The 27882-nt window shown below is 38.8% G+C and overlaps 1 protein-coding gene across 1 annotated transcript; it reads right to left on the bottom strand.

Annotated features, from left to right (window-relative positions):
* Window positions 1-13854: 13854 nt before the first annotated feature.
* Window positions 13855-16093, bottom strand: LOC148041102 (peroxidase P7-like). Its single transcript, XM_087675309.1, has 4 exons — window positions 15749-16093; window positions 15428-15616; window positions 14952-15120; window positions 13855-14359 (listed from the first exon to the last, which is right to left on the bottom strand). Exons 1-4 carry the CDS (start codon window positions 16091-16093, stop codon window positions 13959-13961), a joined length of 1104 nt encoding a protein of 367 aa, XP_087531435.1. The 3' UTR covers window positions 13855-13958.
* Between the last annotated feature and the right edge of the window lie 11789 nt (window positions 16094-27882).

The raw sequence follows: 27882 nt of genomic DNA, 5'->3' as shown, positions 1-27882 counted from the left end.
AAAATATGAGCATCAATGACTACCACATGAAGGTGAAGAAGATTGCAGATGCACTTGCTTCCATTGGGTCGCCAGTGGAAGATGATGATTTAGTTTCCGTGACCTTGAATGGTCTAGGAAAGGATTATGCACAGTTTCGAACATCCATTTCCGTTCGTGAAAGATTTCCTGACTTTGAGGAGTTGATTGCTCTTCTAATTTCTGAGGAGCAGAGAAATGGTGGTGCATCTTCTTCAGGAGGAACTTCAAAAGAAGCTGTCTTCTACTCAAACGCTGGAAGAGGTAGAGGCAGAGGTAGAGGAGGCCGATTTGGAGGCCGTGTTAGAAATCAAAATATGCAGCAAACTCAAGAAAACCAGTCCTATGGAGGAGGACGTGGTAACTCTAGAGGCAGGGGGAGCCAAAGAGGTCGTGGTGGATGGCAAAGAGGTCAAAATGCAAACAGTAATGTTGAATGCTACTATTGTGGTAAAATGGGTCATATGGCTAAAGACTGCTATAAAAAGCAGAATGACATCATGAATGGAAAACTGCAACAAGGGAATTATGCATCTTCTAGTAGACAGGGTGATGACAGAAATGAGCATTTGTTCATGGTGCAGCACATGAACAATTCTGTGACAAGTGCAGAAGAAAGCAACGATGTATGGTATGTTGACTCAGGTGCATCAAACCACATGACAGGTCATGCAGAATGGATGGAGGATGCAAGGAAAATGGAAAAACCAGGATTTGTGGAGACTGGTGATGATACTGCACATCCTATTGTGCAGATTGGAAAAATTCCTTTGTCTATGCAGGATGGGAAAAAGAAATACCTGTCCGATGTATTTCATGTCCCGAATATCACCAAGAATCTGGTTTCTGTTGGTCAAATGGTTGAACAGGGCTTGCAGGTCAGATTTAATCCTCATGGATGCTTTGTTGAGGATATGAAAAATAAAGGTCGCTTGATAGCAACAGGAAAGAAGAAGGGTAGAATGTTTACATTGGATGCAGACATGTCTGAATTGAGTGCAGCAATGTTTGCACATGGGACCGGTGTAGTTGCAGATATTGATATCTGGCATAAACGCATTGGTCATGTTAATGTACAACGACTTAAATCAATGCAGGCCCAAAACATTGTTGCAGGATTGCCTAAATTCAAGGTTGCAGAAATGCATAAGGTATGTGAAGCCTGTCAGTTTGGAAAACAGGCAAGGAAACCATTTCCTAGACATGTTCAAGAGAGTAAGAAGCCATTGGAATTAATCCACTCTGATGTGTGGACTACTAAAGCTGCATCCCTTGGAGGCTGTCATTATTTTGTCAGTTTTATTGATGACTATAGCAGAAAAGTTTGGGTGTATTTTATGAAAAAGAAAAGTGAAGTTTTTGGGCATTTCAAAACCCTTAAAGCTATGGCTGAAAAAGAAACAGGACTGCAAATAAAATGCCTAAGGTCAGATGGAGGGGGAGAGTACCTCTCAAATGAGTTTGCAAAGTTCTTGCAGGAGCATGGCATAAAGAAGAAATATTCATGCAGTTATACCCCACAACAAAATGGAATTGCAGAAAGGAAAAACAGGCATATTGGAGAGGTATCTCGTGCCATGCTCAATGAAAAAGATTTGCCAGATTTTTATTGGGCTGAAGCAGTTGCTACAACAGTCTACATAATGAACAGGACTCCCACTGCAGCAATACATGGAATGACTCCAGAGGAGAGGTATACTAGTAGGAAACCAGATATTTCTCATTTGAAAATTTTTGGTTGCATTGCCTATGTACATGTGCCAGATGAGTTGAGATCCAAGTTGGATCCAAAAGCTTAGAAGTGCATCTTTATTGGTTACTCTCTGCAGCAAAAAGGGTATAGATGCTATAACCCTTCTACTCGTAAGTTTACAGTGAGCAGAGATGTTGTTTTTGATGAGATGAGTAGCTGGTATAAACCAGTAAATGTGATTGATGATGTAGATGCACAAAATGGTAATGCTGCACAAAATTCACAGCAGCAGTCACAAAATATTAGTGGACCTGGAGCGCCCTCTAGTAGTGGTTCACATTCTTCACCATGGACAGGCAGATTGAGATCAGGAGAATCTTCTCAAAGTAATGCAGATAGTAGTATGCAGGTATCACGAAAAGGAAAAGAGAAGGTTGATCAATCCATGGTTGATGTGAATGCAGGTCACTCTTATGTGGATGGTGAATCAAGTGGCTCAGAATAGAGCATTGATGATGAGTTGGGTATTCCTTCTATTGTTACACCTGGAGTAAGGAAGACCAGGGATGTTTTGAGAGCACCTGGGAGTGAACTTACTTTGCGCAGGTCTACGAGAGCTAGGTATCCTGTGGATAGGTTGAAATATGATGGATTTACAACCATTCACTATGCATATATGGTCAAAGTGATACAGGAACCAGAACCCACATCTTTTGAGCAAGCCATGGGAAAAGAAAAATGGGAGAAAGCCATGGATGAAGAAATGGATGCCTTGGAAGTAAATGCTACATGGGAATTGGTACCTTTGCCTAAAGGTAAAAATGCAATTGGCTGTAAGTGGGTTTATAAGGTGAAGCACAATGCAGATGGTTCTGTGAACAGATACAAGGCAAGATTAGTAGTCAAGGGGTATGCACAAACATATGGCATTGACTATGAAGAAACATTCAATCCAGTTGCAAGGATGGCAACTGTAAGAGCAGTCATTGCTATGGCTGCATCAAAGGGATGGTCTTTACATCAGATGGATGTAAAGAATGCCTTCTTGCATGGTGATTTGCAAGAAGAGGTCTATATGGAGCAGCCACCAGGTTATGCGCATGCTGTTCATCCTGAGTTTGTTTGCAGGTTGAAGAAAGCCTTGTATGGCTTGAAGCAAGCACCTAGAGCATGGTCTGACAAGATAGGACAGTATCTTGTCACTATTGGCTTTCAGATTTCCAAGGCAGATTTCTCACTTTATGTGAGAAAAACAGAGAAAGGTATTATGCTACTTGTCATTTATGTTGATGATTTGATTATGACAGGTGACAGTGATGAAGATATCCTTCATGTGAAAATGCTATTGAAGCAGAAGTTTGAGATGAAGGATTTGGGAGAGCTGCGTTATTTCTTGGGCATTGAGGTGATTAGATCACCAAGTGGGATACAGCTCTTGCAGAGGCAGTATGGATTGGACATGCTGTCCAAATATGGGATGACAGGCTGTAAGCCTATTTCAGTTCCTTTGGAGCAGAATGTGAAGCTGAGCACAGATGCAGGTGAGCTTTTAGAAGACCCTACTATGTACAGACGCATAGTAGGAAGTTTGATTTATATGACTATTACCAGGCCAGATTTGAGCTATGCTGTTGGATTGGTAAGTCAGTTTATGCAGGCTCCAAGGAAACCACATTTGGATGCGGCTAGACGCATACTCAGGTATGTGAAGTCCACATTGCAGTATGGACTATTTTATGAGACTAGGGTTCAGATACAGCTGCATGGATACACTGATGCTGATTGGGCTGGTAGTATTTCTGATAGAAGATCTACTAGTGGATATGTGTTCTCTTTTGGGAGTGCTGCAGTCACTTGGAGCAGCAAGAAACAGCCTACAGTTGCCTTATCGAGTACAGAGGCTGAGTACAGGGGTGCAGCAATGGCTGCATGTGAGGTAGCTTGGTTGCATAAGCTACTTTATGATATGCATCAGTCTACAGATGGGCCAGTTGTCATTTATTGTGACAACATCAGTAGTATACACTTGGCAAATAACCCAGTCTATCATGCTAGAACAAAGCACATTGAGGTGCATTATCACTATGTGCGGGAGAGGGTTTTACTAGGTCTTATTGATCTAGTTTATGTCAGCACAGAGGATCAGGTAGCTGACATATTCACGAAGGCATTGGGCGCAGAGAAGCTGTGCAAGTTCAGAGACCTGCTTGGTGTGCAGGAATTGGGATTGAGCTCGAGGGGGAGTGTTGAGATATCGAGCTCCACTCGTGATACGCCAGGGTGACCGTTGTGCATTTATATCACCGACTTGTCAGTTGCAGACGCGGTTGGTACACCGCCCATGAATAATAGCTACATGATAGCTATCCTTATCTACTCTAGTTCGTGGCTCAGTTAGTATGCCACCTTAGTTAGTTGAGTTTGGTTTGAGACCCATATATAGGGTTCTTCTATTTCTTTGTATGAGAGTTCTTTTGGCTTACACAACTAAGAAGAGGAAAACTGTTTTTAGCCTCCACCCTTGTGTGTATTCCCCCATTGTGCAAGCAAGAAAGCTTCAAGTGAGACTCCTTCCTTCTCTCCCACAATCTTGACATAACCTTGTACCTTTAGCAATTGTAGTCACATTGTTCCTTCCCTCTCATGTGTTCTCTCTTTTTCTCCTCTTCATGTTCATTTTCCTCTTTCCATGGCACACTCTCACATGGTATTAGAGCCATGCGTGGGAGTTAGAGATCTTGAAGAGAAACATACTATCCATGAAAAATCTAGCTGGGCACCATCCACACATGCAGAGGAACATGATTTTACTATAAAATAGTGTAGGGTGGCCTGTTTTTAGCGGACTGCTTGTATTCATCTACCTTGGGTAGCACAATGTTTGTAGAAATAGGCCCCTTCATTGTGTGCATTTTCATACGTGCTATCGTCCATCCCTCTCCTACATTTTTTCTAGGAGAAACTACCTTCAACTTTTCATGTTGTGCCACAAATCCGAGCAGTCATGTCCTAGACAAGGCAGCCCTTCTTTTGATCTAGACATCCATTATTTGGACCACGATGGCCTTTATTTGGACTAGATGGCCGTCTTACAAGCTGAGGTAATCTATTTTAGGTGGAAAAACTTCCCCTTTTGTGCTACATTTCCTATGATGGGCACTCTTTTTGTCTAGCAATCCCTTTTTGTAGCTAGGTAGTATGTTTTCTGAACTATTTACTACATTTATTGCAGTGTACCCTTCATCTTTATGTTTTGCATATCTGCCCTTCTTGCCCATCCTTGAATCGCCTCTCTCACCTCCAATACTCCTTATCTTTATTGCTCTCCACTAGTCTTTCTAATCAGCACACCAATGGAGCCTGTGCAGGTGTGGAGGATATCCAAGCAACATCTTCTTTGTTTTCTTGCAAGTGCTTTATTGAAGGACATTTATGGCTGGCATATATGCTTTGGGGGATCCTCTAAAGTAGTAGAACAAAACTCTATAATCTTCTCAATAGCATTTACTTTATTAGGAGAAGGCTTCATGCCATAGTAGCCACACATATGACCTATAATAAGAACCTTATTCACACCAAATACTAAATTCTATCCTGATCCACAATCAAAAATATGATCTACAACAAAGTTTCTCCATCCCTACTCATTCCATCTCTCATTCTTCTCTGTCTCTACACAACCTTAAATAGGAACATCATCAACGAAGTTCATAGGAAGTTGAGGAATATCTTATCATAAGACCTTATTCATGGCATTCATCATGTGTGCTATTGAGTTCATAGCTCCTTATGATAAAGTACACATCATGACAAGTCCTAATGGAGTCCTCATGGTCCTGAGGCCTCTATTCTCCAAAGAAAGTTGAAACTAATCATAATATGAATAACTATCTACTAGAGAATAGATAGCACGACCTACAAATGCCTCAGCAAACTCATCCACAACTAGCCTTTTACCAATATTTTTGATAAAATTACCCTTTTCACTAGTTGCATATCTTGTATAAATCCAATGTGAAACACAACAATAAAGATAATTTGTTTGCCTAAAAAAATAGGCCACCTACCTGTAAAGTGTGCTACCCAAATTGGTGAGGTGCCCAATGAGAAGCCTACTACCCTAGCGCAGAAACACAACAGAAAACATACTGGCTAGAGTGCTCAATCTATTTCCTAGAAGGCTAATATATTGCAAGGCTATAGAGAAGACCCTTGCATTGAAAACATGGCTATCTTGCACAAACATAGGTCTGTCTAGCCTAAAGGTCACTCTAATCGCTTAAGCTGCCATTTCGGTTCAAGTATGAATCAGGGGAATTGGTAGGGCTTCTTGTCGAAAGGTTCAAAAGATGGAGGTTTTATTATTACCAAAATTTGTGAACCTTCCCTGAGCTACAAATAATGGTTTCCTAAACAAAGCTAGCCTTCCTTGAGCTATAAATTCTCTAAAAATAGTTCCTTTGTTATTTTGGAAGCAAAGTGAAGATATATCTGCTAGGGCATGTCAAGTTTCACTAAAGCGAGGGAAATGGCACCTCTCTTTCCTATCTTGAAGATATATAGGTACATTGCTATGGCCGATCACAAGTCTAGTAAAAAGAAAGGTTAGAGCAAGGGAAAATGACGATTTCAGGAAGAGCCATACATAATAACAATTAGTGTCTTTAAGGCTTTGGGATGAATAGCATAGGCAGTGTCCCCATCCAACAAGTATGAAGGGTCCACTGAATCACGCATAGGTTTGTGTTGTGGTCTAGCTCTAAATTCAATAGGGAAGGTGGTGGAAATAGGTCGCTTTACACTGTAGAACAATCAATGCAAGGTCTTTAACAACTGGAGATGTCACCTAGTTAGTTGTAACATGGATAGGATACTCCTCTTTGTAGACTTTGGCTCACATCCTATTGGAGGATAGTGTGTTTAGCCACAAACCAAAGGGGTACAAAGAATGAGCAAGGAATGAGCAAGATAGAATATAAGATAGAAGAAAAATCAACTAACACCAAAATCCTCTATGTATATTTGGAAACAAAAGTAGTACATTATTCTCTTTATGTATAACCATGAAATCCCGAGTACAATGTCATGTTCAATAAGCTCTCAACTCAAATACAAGAAGAGAAACCTTGTTGGGTGCCAAGGCACTCGTAAACTCCATCTTAAAATTTTGTATTGGTGTTATTCCAATACGAATGATCCAATCAAGATTTGCTTAGCGGTTCAATCTTCACTCCAACGTCAATTTATAGTTGTAGCCATATCAATACATGTTTGTTCATTAACTCCTTGAGAACTTTCTTTCACCTCTTTTAAGTTCTTCATCTCTATCAATTTTCTCATCTTTTATGTGGCTCTCCACTACATCTGCCTCTTCTGTATCACTTTTCTCACATATTTTGATTTTCATCCCTATCCTTTGTACCCTCATGTCAGTCTCAAACATCTCTATCAAAGCATATATCACATGCAATAATTTACATCCATCAAATTTAGTCTTATCATGTCTAGAAAATTTTCCTACATCACCATCTTGTAGAGAACTACTCGTATCTATAAAATGGTAACTCAGATTTCCAAGATTTGAAAAGAAAAATTGTAGCATCTATTGCAATCTACAACTCTGTTGGAAGCCTAGTACCAAATTCTAAAGGTATCAGCCCTCCTAAATTTTTTTGTGCACCCTGCGACTATTCATTACAGCATACAATCCTCCCAGGAAAAACATCAACTCCACATTTTGAAGGTATAAGAACTTTCATGTTGACCAAACTTTGTAGGAACCTTCCTAAGGTATCAAAGTCCATTGTGTATGCATCAGCCATTATTAATCCTCTCCCAATTTAAAAAAAATTAGACATCTTTAGTTCAGCCCTGCTTGTCCACCGCAATCTCCTACAACCATATTGCCCTCCTGGGTCAAACAACCATAGCATACTTAGCCAATCGATCATACATGTGGCCTAGAAACTATATCTTGGATCAAATGGTAGTCCATTAATCATGTCATGCCTTGCCAATATCCCTAAATCATACTCTTGTATGCATACTTTCCTTTGGAAGAAAAGTGGTAGTGTCATCCCAATGTCTTCTTTATGCTTCTCTCCATCATCTACATCTACCTGAACATCAAATAAGACATGAGTATCTTGTAGTCCTTTTGCTAGCATTTCATCTTCATCCTCATCCACAAACTTTGTTTCTAACATTTCTAAGTCGACTTCATGCTTGCTAACCTTTTGAGGAATTTTATTATGGCCATTATGATGTTTACTTGGGCATTTTATGCTAGTCGACCTAGTGCCATTTATGGCATATTTTTGTCCTTTATATTCAAGCTCCTCCTCCTTAATAAGTCATTATCACCTACACAATCTGTTAGAGAGAGGGAGCTGGTGCCATTGCCTATATAGCCACTGACTCATTGTTGTATGCCATTGTCTTGAGTTTGATATATGGATTCCATTTTTTGAACATTCTTCTGAGTTCTCGTCTTTGAAGTGTTCTTCTATGTTTTTTTCTCTTTTGTCCTTGCGTTTAGTAGCTTATTACAACATGTGTTTATGATTCCATTGTTATATCCACTCTTGACATGGTATTAGATTTTAGGATCCTAGTTTGTGCTACTATTTCCTATTGTTTCAAGTCCATGTTTTGGCTTTTTAGGTGCTAAGATTGGACCTGTTCTTGATTACTATAACTGATTTTCCAACATGGATGATAATCTTTTGCTAAAATTTTTCTTGATTTTTTCTCTTTTTCTTAGTGTATTGTAGTTTTCTATCTACTTTTAGGGACAGCAAGTTGAGGTGATCTATTTTTATGTAGAATGACTACATTTACTGCAAGTACTAGACTATGTTTTGACTTCAACCCTTCTGCATGTTCACTACTTGTGCTTATGCAAGGTTGGCTGACAATATTTCACACTCATTTTTTCTTAGTTTGGTTCATATTTTCACCTTATCCATTTTGTGTGAACTTTGCGGTATAGTTTGTGCTCTTGGTTTGACTATACTCTTTTTCTCCTCCTCTTCTTCCCATTCTTTTCTATTCCTATCATCTCTACATGGCTCCCTCATGTTGTTATATCGATGAGAAATTACATGGCCCTGATTATCTCACATGGAGTGCTGTTATGAAAGCTTGGTTTGTGTAGAAGCAGCTATGATATGTTGCATCTAAAGCTTGTGAGCGTCCTACTCCTCTTCCACATAATTTTGACTAGGACAATTACGAAGAAGCTTTGCTCACATTGGATATGGATGATGCTAATGCATATTTTTCCCTTCTTTGCTGCATTTCCAAAGAAGTTCTTCCAGCAAAATCATTGCCTGTATGAATTTTTCAATTTGGGCAAAGCTTCAGATATTGTATGAGACTCCCTCACCTATGCATGCCATTACTCTTTATATGGACAGCTCCAACAGATAAAGTTCAAGCCGAAGGATATGATTTGGTATTTCTTACTTCATATCACACAAATATAGGACCAACTTCAACATATGCAATTTGCCCTTTCAAAGGCTCATCTTGTGGGAAATGTGCTCTACAAGCCCCTATAGAATTTAATGGAGTGACCAATGCTTTGCAAGCTCAAACAGCATCAACTCTCATCGGTTTTCTATATATGTCACTGATACTGCTTGAACACAAGAAGAGAGGCTTCCCTCATAGTCTGGTTCATCCAATGAGGCTTTTATAGCTTCAGAGAGGACTAAGAAGAAGAAGAAGTCGAAGGCCTAGTGTTATCACTATGGTAAGAAAGGACATTTGTGCAAGGATTGCAAAGAGTTAGCGACTTCTTTGAGGAAGGCGAATACAAAGATGAGGTAGGAAATTGACTTCTTTGCTGAGTAATCCTCTTTCTCAAACTTTGACTCAGATCCTCCAACCAAGGGGAAGGCCAAGGGGTGGAGAAGATCATCTTCTTCACACCATGGGAAGGGCTTGGTGCACCCTCATGTTTTCTAGTACCGATGATGTGATCATCCCTCACGAGTCTCCAGTTCTAGACAATAAATGTGAGTGGGTGGTGAGATGGGGTAGGTATGCCTTGTCTATGTAGGTATACAAGTGCACAAGTTCCAAAGGGGGATGTCCTTGAAACATACATTGAAGTCTAGTAGGTTTTGAAATCTTAGAGTTGGGATTGACATCCAAGTTCATGATGTGTTATTATTTGATAGAGAGTGGTATTGGTTCCTAGTCCGAGCTTATATGAGGAGACACTTTGGTGATCTTGGCCAAATGAAAGAAATCCATGGTCACTTACGTTTAGAGGCATTTTTGATAGGATGGTCTTGTATGATATTGCGAGACATTGTTGATAGACATAGAGATTTGTTATGATTCTTATCTATTTTTTAGGTTATAGTACACTCCACATCATCACTTAGGTTCTCTCTAGGGCACCTTGGTGGTGGCTTCATCACCTACTACTTGGGTATCCATGGTCCTATTTTGATGGTTTTTGTTGTATGGATTATGATGAGTCATCATAATTGTATCATTCTATTGTATCAAATCACCCATGATCTAAGAGAGGGTGTTAGCAATCTTGTCAGCTCATGTGAGTCTACTTCATGCTTGACATTTTTAGGCATTTTAGACATTTTATTGTGACAATTATGATGTTTATTATGGTAAATCTACTGCCATTTATGGCATGTTTTTGTTCTTTATATTCAAACTTCTCCTCAGTCATTCATTATCACATACAATTTTTGTAGGAGAAAGGGAGTTGGTGCCATTGCATGTGCAATTAGTGTCTTATTGTCGTACACCACTATCGCGTGTTTGGTATATGGATTCCATTTTCTTAACATTCTTCTAAGTTATCTTCCTTGGTGTGCTTTTTTGTTTTTTTTTCTTCTATCCTTGTGTTGATGCTTCCATTGCTACATCCATGTCTGACACAAGTTAGCTAGCCCAATAATATAAGTTAGAAAAAATTGTAAAATGGGCAACTAGTCTACACACTTTGGCAATAAAATACATAAGTGACCATTGCAATGCACAAATTCACACATGAGATGTCTATTTTGCTGACAATTTGTTGTATGAGTTGGATAGTCCCTGTCTTGCTCTAAAAAGATAGTTGGCTTAGATTTTCTTTGCTCATTAATTAAAGAGCTTTATTGTGGGAGGTGATAAATATTCAAATTTTCTTCAAAAGGCTTGAAATGCAATCTTCTTCACACTTTGACAATTGTTCTTGCACAAACAAGCATCAAAGAAGCCTACTTTCACACCCATCTCTGCTTGCTTGAGCCATGTGTTGATGTGCATCCCTCTCAATATGCCTATATGCTAAAAACATAGCCTTTGTGTTGCACCAAATCCTCCATTTCAGATCTATTTATGCGTGATTGGTCTCGAACTTGATTTAATGAAAATTCCATGGCATAATGAAAATATCCATCTTAGATCATAATGAAAATTCCATGGCTAAAATGTTGCAGCATCATGCTTTAATTTGAATTATATAGAAGGGGCCATGAAAATGTATACTCTTTGAATTTTAGATTTATAGAAGGGATATAACTATTGCCTCCAAAATTCTCACACACACACACACACACACACACACACACACACACACACACACACACACACACACTCACTCACTCACTCACTCACTCACTCACTCACTCGCTGTCACAACTCTATAGAAACAGAATTTGTATAATTTTTCATTAATTTGTCTATATAATGATTTATTAAATTTATTTCCTTTGCACTAATTAGATATAAAGAGAAGTGCATTGGAGCTGGCCACTGATGAGTGGTCACAGGTTATGGTGGACCCACGCGGTGGGTTAGAGAAAAGATAGTTCACACTTCCACCTATATGACCCGATTGGGCGCCTATGACTAGAACTCACGCATATCAGGGTTAGACTCGCACACAGAAAGGATTGATGCCTTGAAGTGTAGGCTAGATCCACTAGAACAAACAGTTACAATCAACAAGATGGCATGATCATGAAATGCTTGTATAATGTGCATGTGTGGGCTGAAAGCTTGAAATGCACATTTCTTTGTATAGGAAAGTCACATGAAGATTCGGATACCATTTTTGCGATGTACACGGAAAAAGCTTTCATATGACACCCATATTGGGGGGGTCCCTAAATTTTAGGAGATCCCTAAATTTTAGGAGGTCCCTAAAATTTAGGAGCCTCGAATTAGCCTAAAAATACTAGTCCTAAAAAATAGGGATGTCATTCTAAAAATAGTAAGTTCTGTACTCTGACTGTGCTTACTAAATTTGGTTGTTTCTATTCTTGACAGTATTCAACCCAAAAAGGAAGGCCATAGAGAAGAGACAAGTGTCAAGACACTTGTCACACAAGTTTCCAAGTGTCCCACCACTTGTCACATCTCATGACATGTGGCTGGACACTTGTCTTGTGCTACTCCACCTTCCCCTTTTGTACTAGCTCTCCCCTCTCCTATAAATAAGAGCTCGTTTTTCTCCATTCAATATCATTTTTCTTTACTGTAAACTCATGTACAGTACCCACAGATAGCCAAAAACTGGCCCCATCCATCCCCATCATCATCCCCCACTTCTCCATTATTAAATTCCTCCATATTTCCTCTTTTATCACTGTTGTTTTACAGGACAACAAGCCTGTAAATTCATTACAACACCTCCTTCTCAAGCTCTTTCTTTCATTTTAGCTACAAGAAGCAAGCCCTATCCATGTACTGTTGATCAACGATGGAGAAAGGTTGAATTCTCATTTTTCTTCTCTCATACTGTAAAGAAATCAGTTCTTATCATTGCATAATAGATAATGCATGTGTGTTTGTACATCTTTGCATGATCTTGTGAGAGTGAGAATTACTTCTTCTCACTCTCAGGTTGATTGTAACTGAGCTCTTCCCTAAGGGACTTGGGTTGAGCAGAAAATACATTCCTTCGGGGGGGGGGGGGGTTGCCCATCTTCAACCCTCAATCTTGTCTCCATTACTTTTACATTTTCATGGCTGTAATTTTGTGAGTAATTTTCATTTTCAGCTTTAAGTGTTCATTCTCTTTTATATTAAATCTCGAAAACAAGCGAATATCATAATTGTTAAGCATACTACGTTGTTCGGGGCGTTTACAGTGGTATCTCTCTCTCTCTCTCTCTCTCTCTCTCTCTCTCTCTCTCTCTCTCTCTCTCCCCCACTAAAAAAGAAAACACCAACTTTATGTAATCACAATCTACATTGCATGTTTTCTACAGAAAGTGGTGAGGAGGAGAAAAAAAAACATGTAGTAGCATGTTGGCCATTCCTATAAACTTGTCAACTCCAAAATGAGGAAGATAGAAAAGTTTCAATCATGCTATTTTTTTACTAGCACTAGTATTGTGCCAATATGTCTCTCTATAAATATTTTAAATAGCATCAGTATATCTATCAATATATGCACCAATATTTTCACAACAAGTAAATACTAGTGTACTTATTGACACATATTCCGCCACATATTTTAGCACACATTGTGGTATCAAATATTTAATGCCACACGTCCAAATTTTTTAAATAGTATTCCCCTCATTCCTTGTAGTGATCCATCTCTCTTCTTGTGCGTTTATGCAAGATTCTCCTATGTCTATTATGGGTATTCAATGTAGGGATTCAAGCAAGTCCCCCACTACATAAGTTTTGTCACATTTCACTAAAGTAATTTGCATAATTATATTTACTTACATGCTTGTAATACATGAAGCATATAAGAGCCTTGACTATACAATAAGGCTCCTATCTTGGATGCCCTTTGTTGTAAAGTAATCTCATATATTGTTGTGTCATATATGGAATAGAAGACATGCATTAGACAAGCTTATATATTTGTATGTGTGAACTTGATGTGTGTGTTATTTTCATAAGAACCTCTTATAACTTAATGCATATTATGGCTGAAAAGAAATAGTGTTATGGTCCATATATGTTCTAGAATAATAGAGATAACTTGGACAAGATCTTTGGTTGAGTTTCAATGCATACATAAATGAACTTGATCAGTGTCTAATTTACACAAGAACAAAGTCTTCATAATCATATTATGGTAGAAATGAAAGTGTTTCAATCCATGCTGAAACATTTGGAATGAACATTCATAGTATTGAAATTAGACCACAAAAGGATGGGATATTCACGAAATGTCTTATTGGATCATAGAGTGCACATAGTGGAGAATAAAGTTTAGAGACTCCAATCCTACAGAAGATACTTGGCTTAACACATGCTTTTAATTTGGTAGAGAGCACTTCTTCCTTATTACCCCATTGTTACCAGTAAGCACACCTAACTCACTCATCTTTACCATGGACATTTTAAATTGTTGAAAGAATTTGCTTTGATCTTTTGCATATTCCTCCACTAGTTCCTTTGTGTCAGTAGCATTCAAAAGAGCTGCATCAGTGTGAAATGTAGCTGTTTTAGCCAACACGTTCTTAAAGTAACTATTGTCAAAGATGTCCTTGGTGATGAGGTCAAGCTGAACTGTCAACTCTGCCTTGGTAGAGTCATTTGCCGGAAGGCAAATACGAGATAAATGAGTTGCAAATTCTAGATTAAGATCAGTTGAAACAGTGGGGGAGATTTGGGAGTCTATGAATTGGCAATGGGCTTGTCCAATAGTATGTCCTCCTGTTGTTGTCATATTTAGCTTGTTAGTGGAAGTCAATCAAAGGACAAATGTGCTTGGAAAAAAATAAATAAATCATGTAGCCTAATGTGATTATTTCTTACATGTTTGTAAAGTCACATTTAGTACTAATTTGAAACAACATTATTGAAGAAGAAAAAAAGTGCTATAAATACTTTGAGAAGATGAAAACAATATATAGTTAAAAAGAATCTGAGGAGTTGTGCTTTCCATGTAAAGTATATAGTATCATAAATGATTCCATGACTTAGGATACCAATTCATTAGAATAGAAAAAGCCTTAAAAGTAATAACAAAAAACCATTAATTTCATTCATGTGAGAAACAAAAGGTTATTAGTTCCATTCATGCGAAAAAGAACACAGTCCAACAAGCTTCTTTATCTATGCATGCATAGAATAGTATATTTAAATAAGCTTACCAAGAAAACAAAATGAACACTCATGACATACAAATCCTTCGATAAAATTTCTTCCAATGCTGAAAATTAGGTCTCACTTATATTTTCAACAATTTAAACTTACAAATAATGATTTCTAATTCTAGAAACTATGCAAATGCCACAAAATGTACCTGATAATGCAACAAGGTCTATAACATCCAAGCTATGATTTTGGAAGTTTTGCTTCAAAGTTGAGATGTTTAAAGTTGGAGGTGGAATGTTTGCAACCACTGTTTGATTGGATGCAGCAAAATTGCTATCACGCCGACCAGTAGCAAAGGTGACTTTGGGACCACCAACCTGGTCAATTTAGTTTCAAACAATCAGTTGTAGTAGCTATTGAAATAGAAATAGTTGTGATTTCCTTTAGTTGAAGAACTAGAACGCCTTCAAGTTTTCTAGCATCAGGATTTGTTATTCATCCCACAAAATCCATTATTGTGTATTGTTTTAAACCTAAAGTATCCTTGAGCTTGTCAACATAATGCGCTAGAATGCATGTATCACACGTTGGAGATATCTAGAATGAAAGAGTGTAGCTACTACTCTTGAGACTTAAGTCAATAATTTATTTGAAATGTCATTTTAGAACAATTTTGTTGCCTACCAAATGAATTGCAGCTGCAGTTGATAAGGAAATAACGTCAGCACATGAAACAATCCCAGGACATGAAAGCTCTATTGCCTCCTTGATTTCATCAAGTATATTTAATGATGACATTCGTAGCGATCCATTGTTCGGACTGGCAATTTGTTCTGTAATAGGTGAATCAAGCAGGATGGAAGCATCACAACCCTGCATCATGGGCAATGTATGAAAGATTTTGATTAGTGCTAAAGTGCTTCGTGCAAACGGTTAAAGAAGCTTGCATGATAATAGATAGATAGGAATGAGAAGGACGAGGAGGAGTGAGCAGGTAGGCAGTACTTGGACGAAGCAGTCGTGGAAGAAGATGCGGAGGATGCCGGCAGCTTCGCTGGGGTTTTGACGGATGACGGCCTTCACCTGCTCCTCCACGATAGTGTAAGCGCTCGGGCAAGAGTCCTTGTAGAAGTCGTAAGAGAGGCCCGGAGGCGCAGACTTCAAATGAAGATCACTACTCCGTTCTTTGTATTGATCGACATGAATATTTATATCAGCTGGTCTGCTGGCCTCCACTGAATATCCGCGCATGATTGAGACCAGCATCATCAGAAGCACATTCACGTTGATGATTAGCAGCATCAGTAATGGCGCACGTACGAGCCGACCATCTCTCCGGTATAACACCATGCTATTGGAGGTGTGGGGGCGCGGGGGGCGGCGGACTACCTAACCCTAAATCTGATATACTGCAGGAGAGACTGCCGTCCAGCAGCTGCTTTAATAATACGGAGCCTAGATTCGTCTTCCTGTGCACTAATACCCTCTTCTCAGAGCCCCTAATTTATAATGGGCGAGAACCTGCGATGATCTCTCTCTCTCTCTCTCTCGCGTCGATTCTTGATTGAGTCTCCGCGAAGAAGCGATCAGACAATTTGACAGTACCAGTCATGATGATGGCAACGCGTGCGTGCGTGGATCGGGCTTGTGACTCATCGTTGCCTCCATCATCGTGGGAATCTGCCGCTTCTTCGGCCTCGTGGCCTTGTTATGGAAAGCTTGAACAGTTCCTCGAGCGTACGATGGATCAGATGATGCAGCTTCTCGGCCTTAATCAGGGTCTGCCTTCTTCCTATTTGCAAGGCAGACAGCCGGGGCAACATGGACCTCGTCTTCTCGTATACTCGTAATAATACTCCTCCAATACCCTCTCCTAAGCTACCCAATTGTTTCCGAACATACATGTTGTTGCTCAAGTGTCCTCGTCTGGTTGGTAGAAAGTGCTAATCAATGGCCCTACCACGGTATATTACTTTAAGATCGGCAAAACAGAAAAGTGAACATGAAGATTTTGATATTGGGTGCATTCAATGCGTCTTAGCCTCATAAATAAGTTCTAACTTCTCCCCATGAACCACTTTCTCTCTTCTTCCATAAGCTTGCACCTTTTATAGTCTCCTAATTTTGGAGAGACATTGGTCACTTAGAGGCCTTGGTAGTCTTGAATAATTAAATAATCGGCATTTGATGATTGAGAACAAGTTGGAGAGTGATTAAGAGAAGGATAGTGTAAAACTCCTTCAAATAGAAGGAGTAGCGTGCTTTTTTCAAGCATTGTTGTAAAAGATTTATCATGGTTGTGGCAAACTAGTCATCAACTTGCTAGCTTATCACATACTTCCATTATCATTGTCCATGGATATGCATACTCGTCTTGTATAGATAACAATTTTAGGATTCCAAAGCCTAAAGTTTAGGATGGCCAATTTTCAAACCTTAATAGGATATCAATATGATTTTACACTACAAGGAAATAGGGCTTATAGGCATGCAAATTGACATGTATTTCAAACTAAGCAAAAGAATGCCAAGAGTGTCTATAAGTACATTTATATTCGTGTCTAGAAACATGTGTCCATAAGTGTGTTAAGTCTGCAATTTAGATGGACCTATAAATGCAAGGTTTCCTTGGTATAAGAAAGTCCAAGAAGTTACTCGTTTGGAGTTCAATTGCATCCAAAACAAGGAAGACTAGGGAACTAACTGATTGCACATCTTAAACTAAGCAAAAGAATGTTAGGCATTTCTATAAGCACATTAATATTCATGTCTAGAAACACGTGTTTACAAACATGCTAAGTTGTCAATGTAGGTGCACATATAAATGTAAGTTTCCTTGTGCGAGAAAGACCAAGGAGGTACTTGTCGTAGCAACTCCTTGATTCTTTTCTTAAAATATATGGATGAGACTTCACAGGGAAAAGTGTTGGTATTCCTTTCTTTTTGGAGGTCACATTGCTAGTCTTTCTAGATGGCGTGCCCTTGTCCTTACTCTTAGTTGAAGATTTTTGTGGAGGGGAGTCGAGATTGACTAGTGTGATTGTCCTATCCAAAATCCACTCAATACACCACTCCCTTATCGACCACATATATGAATCAAGGTACTCTTGGCACTACGATAAAAAATGTAACAAGTTGGAAAACTCCAAAAATGGTTCCTTAAAAAAAAACAATATGGAAAATGCTTACATTCACCCCATCTATCTTGAGTATCTTTGAATCTATTGTCATGTTCACATTTGAAATCACTCTCCATCCACAAGAATGTGTATCACTTTGCAAGATACTTCTTGTTGGAGAGAGCTATATAGTTTTTTAGGATCAGCAATATCCTCATATGTGGTGTCCAAGAAGGTAGCCACGAGCCTCTTAGCACTACAAATGGAAACATGTTACTAAAATAGATAATCAAATAAAATAAAAAATTAACTAAAAAGCAAGTAGTATTTCATTAAAGACAGATTTTTGCTTGGTGATGGATACCACTTAAGAGAGTTCATGAGGATAATTTCTATGGTGAATATATCAATATATATGAGACTCCAATGTCCTCTACAAAGTGAAATATTAGTAAGTAATAAATACAATAAAGAAGTATACATTAACCCATTTGGAAAATTGCATACCTTTCGATGTAAGGAAAAACAAAATGGTAATTTGTAATGGAATCAAATGTTTTGATAAATATTTCTATGTTTGAACCAGATCTCGACAACAATTCCACTAATAACAGTGGATCAACAATAAATATACTTTTAGAGATTTCTAGGTTGAGCGAAGCAATCAACGCCCTAAAACCAATAACAAAACCAAAGGAGTGTTATTTGCAATGAATAGTACCATCATTCCATGTACAAAAAAATTTCAGAGTCAAAATGGCTTACCTTATGCAACAATAGACTACAGAATCTGATAATTGAATATCTTTTTTAAGAAGCATGGACTTGTCCTCACGAGATATACTAAGATAGTTCTCTTCCTCAGAAGTGCAAGAAACATTGACAACCATTTGCACATTCACCTCACCCATTCTCTTATAAATGATAGGGCCAAGCACATCAATTCTTCTCTTGCAAACTTCATCCTCATATTCTATGACCTCTTGCAGTTTTTCTTGTTGGCAAACTCTTGTTGGGACACGATCTTTGTTGGGTAGAGATGTGTCACATCCTCAATCTTTGGCCCTTTTGCTCTCCTAGACAATTTTGGCAGAATGTTCAGGATCTCAATGGCTTTTCTATCAATAGTGGGCTAGGGCCTCAATACTTTGTCGAACCTATACATGATTCTGCTAACCATACTAAAATATTTGTTCATCAAGGTCACCTTATAAGCATGACCAACAGCAATGTGTTTCCATGTGAACGTATCTTGCTCACACATGAATTGCAGTTGGATCTTATAGCCCTGATTATTTCATTTTTTCAAATATTTTTGTTTTATAGTCCATCATTCCAATGCATAGATTGATTGTTATTCAATTTTGCATATTTGTAGGTATTTTCTTACATGAATTTTTCTATTTAATTATTTTATGTGAACATGATTTCTTCTCATCAAAATGGTGTACTGCTTGGATAGCCTTGAGCTATGCATCCAACTAGACATTTTTCCTTTTTTCTTCCCTTCATTCTAGCATAAGGATTTCATGTTACTAATTTTTTATGGTCTTTTCACACGTATTTTTTATGTTTTTCCTATGTGAATGTGTCCTCTTGCCACCAGAACCGCATCTTGACATGAGAACCTTATCAAGCCCCACTAATCAAATACTTTTCCTTTTTGTTGCACTCTATTTCAATTGACAAATCTTCTCAAATGAATTTATGTTCCGCTTTTCGTATGTACTTTTGCCATTTTTCCATGTGAATACCCATGTTTCCCATCAGACATGTGTTTTGACTTGATAGCCTTGTCCATCTTTCAAACCATGCACTTTTCTTTTTTCTACACTCGGTTCCAACAAACAAATTTTTCATTATTAAAATTTAAGCACGTTTTCATGTGTATTTTTAAAAAATTCCCATATGAATGCATGTTTTTCATGCCGGGCATATTATTCTATTGTCCAACATCCAGTTTCCCCGATTGTCCTACCCACTTTTTCCTTTTGTTGCACAACAATCCAATGCTCGTGAATTAATTTTTCTGTGAATTTTTTATCTCATGGCTGTGTGTGTCCACTTGACTGCCTAGTTTTTGCCTCAAATGCATGTCATTGGTTTCGACACCTAGCAACCACCCGCGATGATGCTCCCCTTCCATTCATTCCTAGCATGACAAATTGTTTTACCTCTCACCAGTTTGGTTCTTCTTCTTCTTCTTCTTCTTCTCTCTCCTCCTTTCTCTCTCCCCATCTTGTGCTCCTCTCCCCATCTCTATCCCTCTTCTCATTTCCTCCTCCCTATACCCTCCCCCTCTTCCCCCACCACCACCCTACCTCCTCCCTCCTCTCTAACCTCCATGTCCACCTCCTCAGCACCCCCAACACTCGCCTCCTCTGCCCCGTGCAGTGCTCTACCCCGCCCATCCTACTCCTACCTTCCATCTACCCCGCTACCCCCCTTGCTTGTCCCCCAACCACCATGCCCTGCACTGCCTGCCATTGCTACCCTATCCTACCCCTTCTTTCCCCCCCTCGCAACCACACTTGCCCACCTCACTCACCCTCTCCTTCCGCTTCTTCCACATCCTCCTCCCCCTCCTCTTCCTTCTCCACTCCTTCTTCCTCCATGTCCTACTCTCTACTCCCCTACCATCTCCTTCCCCAACCCCCCTTATCCCCTATTTCCCCCACCTGTTCCCAAACCCCCTTTCCCATCCACACCCCCATCCCCCTCTAAATAGAAATCCCCTACGCTCGCTTTTCCTATCCCCTATTCCCACATTGGTCCATACCTGATGCCAGCAGGCATATTTCACGGTGGATTCCGTGCCACGGTGGATTCTGTGAGGTTTTACAGTGGATTCCGTAAACTTTGTTGACCGGGGCTCATACACAAAGTGGATTCTTTGTGCGAAAAGTTGATGGGGACGTCTATCCTTTTCGGGCGTTTCATTAATTTAGTGTGTACATGGGTGATTCCATAGCAGGTGATTTCGCAAAATGCATATTAAATTAATAAACGTTTATGAGTTTAGAGTGCGCACTCGTAATAAATTAAGGTTAGGATTGATTTGTAACCAGTTGATTTATTTATGTAGTTGAAGACTACTAGGTATTCACTTTTGTCGGTTTAATTGTATTATTTTACTAACGATTGTGAATGCTTCAATTGATGTGTAGAGATAGCAGCAGTGGTGGAGGAAAGCATTGGAGGATAGCGAGTATTCGAGTTATCACTTATATTTTGATGGGTACATACCTTAGGCATGGCGCCTATATTTTGTCGCGCCTATTTATTGAGGCGTTGGATATTTATTTATTATTTTGTATGCGCATGGACGCACGAATATGATATTTGTATTTGGACATTGTATTGGGTACGCCTGACTCTTTGGGCGCCGCCCATTAGCTTTATTTCTATTTTGTGCTAAAGCAAACTCAAAAGCCAAAAGCGTGCTATTTTGTAATTTGGGCTATTATTTGAGCTTGAAGATGATTAATACATAAAATACATGCTTTGTGGAGCGCTCACACAAGGCATGGGAGAAGATTGCACCCAATTGGTCTCTTGTTCATGTCGTGCATGCCTTTTACCTTGAGTTTTGTGCAAAAAGTAGAGTTCTTTTATTCTTGGGGACCTTCCGGCATTCACTACGCAAGCATACAACATCCGATTTGTGCACCAGTGGTATCAGAGTGAAGCTAAGATCGAGAGCTTCCAATCGCTACCCATCTTGTGCGAAGGCGGAGCTCCTGGAACAATCGAGCTCTACGGTCAATCTCTTCGCGAACGGTCAATATGGTTGGATTCCTAGCGGTCAAGAACCTCTGTTTTCATCCTCTGATCATGAAGGACCGGCCTGCAACAACAGAGGACCACTCCTACATCCTCTTATACAAGTCGTGGAGATACAGAGATAAGCCATATCTTCTCTTAAGCTTCAAGCTTAAGTTTTTAAAGTTTTAAAGCTTAGCTTAATTTGAAGCTTTATAAAATCTTCAAATCGTTGTTCAACGGGAATGGTAGGATCTTCAGGGCACCGAAAATTCCGCCGAGGACATATTCATGTCCTAAAGTTCGTCGACTGTTAAAGAAGCTAAAAGCTTCTTAGTAAACTAAGTTTACTAAGGCTTTGCAACTACTCAAGTTCAAAGTCTACAAATTCTGCAAGTCTTCTAAGTCACTCAAGTTCTGCAAGTTTTGGTACTTTGCAAGTCTCATAAGTCTGCAACTCTGCAAGTTAGACAAGTCACTTGAAGTCAAAACTGACTTCTGTCCAAAACTCTTAGAATGATTGTTCCTGCGCAGAAACTCCGAACTACAAAGTTGTTCCCTGGAAGGTATTGTTCGCATACGCAGACTTGTTGAACCAGTTTCAGTACATGTAGAAGGTCAAAACACAGATTTTTCAAAGATTACAAATCCCGCAATAGCCAAAGACGAAGATTGTGAAAGCCACACATAAAAATATATAAGCCTTATATACCAGATCTTGAGCTACGCTCATCCCACTAATTGGATTTTGAGATTGTGAGGTCTTTTGAAGTTTTGCAGGATGACGGAACCACATATGGATGATTTAATGGCTGAAGGCGATCTTCCTGAACCTACGATGGAGCAAAAGCTGGATTTAATTATGATGCAGTTGGATGAAGAACGACGAGCCCGACAAGCATTACAAGTTCAATTGGCTAATTTACAAAGATCGACTCTCGACAAAGAGGAACCACAATTTGAAGATCTTATCCGACGTACCATCGATGCAATTCTCGAAGCTCAATCCATCCACAAAGAAACAAAGATAAGTAAAAGAAATTTCAAATTCCGTACTTTCAATGGCACTCGAGATGGAAAAACTGTTCTTGCATTCATCAGTCAGTTTGATGATTACTTTCATGAGAAAACATACACAGAAAAAGATAAAATCAAGTGTGTCACTAATCATTTAGTGGATAGAGCATCTCTTTGGTGGACCATGGTTCGTAAGAGTATAGATTGTCCCACTACCTGGGAGAGTTTCAAGAAGAAGTTTATGCAGAATTTCCTTCATCCACAATTTCATGAAAAAGCCATAAAGCAATGGGACCTTCTTCAGCAAAGAGATCGTGAGCCTATTCCTCAGTACACCGAACGCTTTTGGAATGCATTACTCCAGTTACGCATGCTTAAAGACGTACCTGAAATGACACACAAGCGCAAGTATATGTCTGGATTACTTGGGCATTACTACGCTGAAGTCAATATGTTCAAGCATGCAACTCTTGAAGATGCAATTTCTTTAGCCCATGACACCGAAGACAAGCTTCGAGGAAGAGACAAGCGTCCATAGCAATTTCAAGCCAATAGTAACTATGGATCTAAGCAATTCAATTTAAATTTTAGAAGATTTAATCAAGGTCGTTTTCCTTCATCATCTTTTTGTAAGTCTTGGGCAAAACCACATGCTTTACCATCCAATACCAATCAAAACCACAAGCCAACTTCACAGCCAAATCCTAATATTCCTAGACTTCCTGCCATTGCAAACAATGTATCTAAAGCCAAACCTATAGTGTGTTACAAATGCCACCAACCTGGACATCTAGCAGCCAATTGCCAATCGAAGAAGCCATCTATCCATATCAACTACCTTGGAGTAATGAAAGATGACGAACAAGAAGAAATGCCTGATTTCACGGAAGATGAAGACGACATTACTACTCCTTCGGATACTTTACCAGGTGTGCCAACTCCACATTCTTTATTGACAATGAAATGTTTAGTGCATGGAAAAGAAAAGATTATTTTGCATGATGATGGTAGTACTCATGATTTTATTTCTGCAAAGTTAGTAAAAGAATTGAAATTACAAACTGTTCCTACGCATTATCGCATTAAAGCAGCATTCTTAGGCACAAGGTATAATGGAACACAAGAGGTGCATGATTTAGAAATTCAAATTAGTGAATACACTGAAAGAAGGAATTTTCTAGTTATACCATTACAGTCTAGTGATATTATTTTAGGTATGCCTTGGCATCATCAGCATAACCCTGATATAGATTATTCCACACATTCAATTAATATTCAATTTCAAGGAAAACATATTACATTGTATGGTATGCATGCATCTAATGCTTTTCCATTGCTTTCACATACTCAAGCTAAACGTGCATTATGCAAAAGTAGTAAATCTTATCTAATTTGGGTGAATGAACTGCAAGTTAAAGAAAAACATATGCACCCTAGGCATAAAGAATTTCTTGCACACTTTAAAGATTGTTTTGCAGAAGATCTACCACCTGATTTACCTCCTTCACGTCCAGAAGACCACAAAATAGATTTGATTCCTGGTACACAACCACCTTGTAAAGCACCATATAGGCATAACCAGATAGAGCAAAAAGAAATTCAAAATCAAGTTGAGGAATTACTAAATAGAGGATTGATTAGACCTAGTAGTTCTCCATTTGGTACACTTGTATTGTTGGTAAAGAAGAAGAATAATACTTATCGTATGTGCATTGACTATCGTGCTTTAAATAAGATTACAGTAAAGAATAGATATCCAATTTCTAGAGTCGATGACCTTATGGATAAACTGCAAGGTTTTGCCATATTTAGTAAAATAGATCTTAAATCTGGTTATCATCAAGTAAGATTAGATAAGTCTGACATATTCAAGACTGCATTTAGAACACAATTTGGTCATTATGAATTTTTTGTGATGCCTTTTGGATTGACTAATGCACCTGCTACATTTAGTTGAATGATGAACCGTATATTTTTGAAATATCAGCATTGTGTTATTGTATTCTTTGATGATATCTTGGTGTTTGGTCAAAATGAGAAAGAACATTATGAACATCTGTCATTGGTTTTCAAGTTGTTGAAAGATAATCAACTGTATGCTAATCCGGAAAAGAGTGAGTTCTTTAAAATAGAAATTGAATATTTAGGTCATATTGTATCATCAGATGGTATTAAAGTTAACCCTAAGAAAATAGAAGCAATATTAAACTGGCCTATACCTAAAAATGTGCATGAGTTACAATCTTTCCTAGGTCTTGCTAGTTTTTACCAGAAATTTGTGCGAAATTTTTCATTACTTGCTTTGCCTTTGACTAAACTTTTAAAGAAAGGTATTGTTTATCATTAGTCTAATAATCAACAGAAATCCTTTGACTTATTGAAACATGCATTAACCCATGCTCCTGTATTACAACTACCTGATTTTAATAGACCATTCTTTTTAGTAGTTACTGATGCTAGCGGATGTGGAATAGGAGCAGTACTTATGCAAGATAATCATCCCATAGCCTATTCTAGTTGTAAACTGAAACCCTCCGAACTTAAATATTCCACATATGATAAAGAATTATTAACTGTGGTACAAACTTTAAGACAATGGAAACACTACTTAATGGGTTCTGAGTTTATGATTAAGACTTATCAACAAAGTATTAGACATCTACTTAGCCAACCTCAAATATCTGATCGACATATCAAATGGGCAGCCTTTATTCAGAGTTTTCATCTGATTATTCAATATCAACCAGGTAAAGAAAATCTAGTGGCCGATACATTAAGTAGAAGACCCACCATTCATAATATTTCTGTTATATCATTTGATTCTCTAACTCCTATGAAAGATACTTATCATCAGGACATTACTTTTCATACTGATTGGAATAAATTAGTTGGAAATAAATGGATTCCTATTGATTCACTGTCTTATAATGATGGATTTATGTTTTATGAAAAGAGATTATGTGTTACAGTTCCATTAAGATCTTGAAAACTGTTTTCACTAACCATGGATTACCAAAAGTTATTATTTCTGATTGTGATTCTAGATTTTGTAACAACTTTTGGATTACTTTGTTTGCTAACCTAGGAACAAAGATTGATTTCTCATCTGCATTTCATCCTGAAACTAATGGATAAACAGAAGCCACTAATAGTACTATTTTAGATATTTTACGTGCTTACACTATTTCTAAACCACAGATCACATGGGACACACATTTGCATTTATTACAATTTGCATATAACAATACACCACACACATCTACAAAGAAAGCACAGTTTGAAGTGATTTATGGTTATAGATTGTCTATACGTGTTGCATCTTTATCAAATAGAATTCAGAGTGCTGATGATATTGCTACTATGCACGCTACTATTTTTGATGAGGTTAAAGACATGATTGCCAAAGCCCAGGAATCATATACCAAACAAGCCAATAAGAAAAGACAAGCAATGAATTTCAAAGTTGATGATTATGTTTGGTTGAGAATAGAAAAACGTTGTCGTATTGCTGCGCATTCGAGGTGTGAAACCACCCAAAAGTTGTGCATGAGATTTGTTATTTTGTACATACTTAGTTGTTATGTTTGATCTTTCATTCTATGCCGAAGATGGAGAGTTGTTGGATCGCAATATCTCACGGGCGAAAGATACTCTGAGGAGGATGCAAAGGTTATTGTGGTGCAAATTTTGAACATAGTATCCTTCTACCACTAGCAAGGTGTGAAGGCTATTGATTTTTGGTCTATCGGTTTTTGTCAAGCCAGAGGAGAGACTTAATGACATCATGGGAAGTGCCTACTATGTTACACCTCATACAGCACAGAGGCTGATGTTTGGGAGCATTGGAGTTATTACTTATATTCTTCTTTGTGAAAGTCGGCTTTTTGGGGCTTTGCACTGAGTTGGGAATATTTCAGGCTGTAGAGAGCTTTATGGGCTGTTTTGTTTTTGCTTTTTCGGAGAACCTTAGCTTGGAATGGGGCTTAATCAGAAAATAGGAAAATGATAAAAAGAGAGGATCAATGTTGGATGGATTGGAGGGAAATCCGAAAAGGGAGGAAAGTTTTGAACGATGGAGAAAAGCGGGAGGGGGGAGCCTTGCTTTAAGGAAAAAGGAGCCTATTTTGGTAAAAGGAGGGACAATCAGAGCAGAGGAGCAAGAGGATTCGGGGGGGGGGGGGGGGCAGAGAAAATTAGGAAATGGTGGCTAATGAATCGAGGGAGGGAGAGAGATGTCAAAGAAGGCAGAGCTCTATAAGTGCAGTCACGAAAAGCTCTGGCGACGCCAGATTGGAGATTTGTCGCCCAAAGCCTTTGCTCATAGAATAGGAAAGGCTGATTGAGGGCTTCGGCACGGTTGTTGGAGACATGGCGAGCTCTCCACCTGGTTCTGGAATTTGCGTGGATAAGTGTCTGTGAATGGCCATGGCCTTTGCCTGCGACGAGGGGAGGACGAGAAAGAGAAAAGGGGAAAAACTATGCTATTACTGACCTGCAAGTTGATTTTCCACACACAGTGATCCTTCTAAATTTCTCAGATTGGTCGCAGATTGAAGGTTACAGTACTTGCAGTATCAACGGGGGACGATGAAAGAACAGTAAAAACGACGAACAAGGGCCGGAAGGTGATGACGAGGCTGCCAACGAAGTGGAAGGCGTCAATGAACACTACTGGAGCGACTGTAGGAAGGTGATGCGATGGAGGAGGAGAGTAGTTGCTGTAATGAAGCCAAAGACAAGGTAGTCACAAGGATGACAAAGCCGAAGACAATGACTGAAGCATCTGCAGAACAATCTGTTTGAGCTTGAGCGGTTTGCCATGTTCTGAACAAATTGTGGTTGCCGAGCATTGACAAAGCATCAGTGATGATTGCAACTATTGAGGCGGTGAAGAAAAAGACAACTCTAGACTGGTAGACCAGCACTGCTTCGATTGCTACAGGGCTAGCTGCTTTGGAGGAGCACTTCAAGATCTCGAGGTTTACGTGTGATTCAAACAATTATTTTCCTTTAGTGTTTTCGTCACCTCGGATTGGAAGGAGGAATAGCATCAACGGCAGCTACAATGCCACTCTGGATGCAAGCCGTTAGGATCTTCCGCCTACCTACTTCGACAACACAAATCAGATTGACCATGGAGACTCTGATCATGAGGAATTCGAATTTGGTGAAGTTTTTGTACACCAAATGATACATACAATTGAGTTTGTTTTGGGTGTTGTTTCTAACACAGCATCCTAC

The sequence above is a fragment of the Lygodium microphyllum genome, chromosome 1 (genome assembly GCF_053477565.2).
Source record: "Lygodium microphyllum isolate KBCC chromosome 1, Lygodium_microphyllum_v1.1.10, whole genome shotgun sequence".
NCBI lineage: Eukaryota > Viridiplantae > Streptophyta > Polypodiopsida > Schizaeales > Lygodiaceae > Lygodium > Lygodium microphyllum.
This window is presented reverse-complemented; position numbering and strand designations above follow the sequence as displayed.

Excerpts from the sequence above, each read along its gene's own strand:
- LOC148041102 (XM_087675309.1), bottom strand. The coding sequence starts at position 16,093 with ATGGTGTTATACCGGAGAGATGGTCGGCTCGTACGTGCGCCATTACTG. Across the intron at positions 15,617-15,748 it reads TCCACGACTGCTTCGTCCAA|GGTTGTGATGCTTCCATCCT; the intron begins GTACTGCCTACC and ends CCCATGATGCAG. Across the intron at positions 14,360-14,951 it reads AGACCTTGTTGCATTATCAG|GAGGACATACTATTGGACAA; the intron begins GTACATTTTGTG and ends TGACAACAACAG.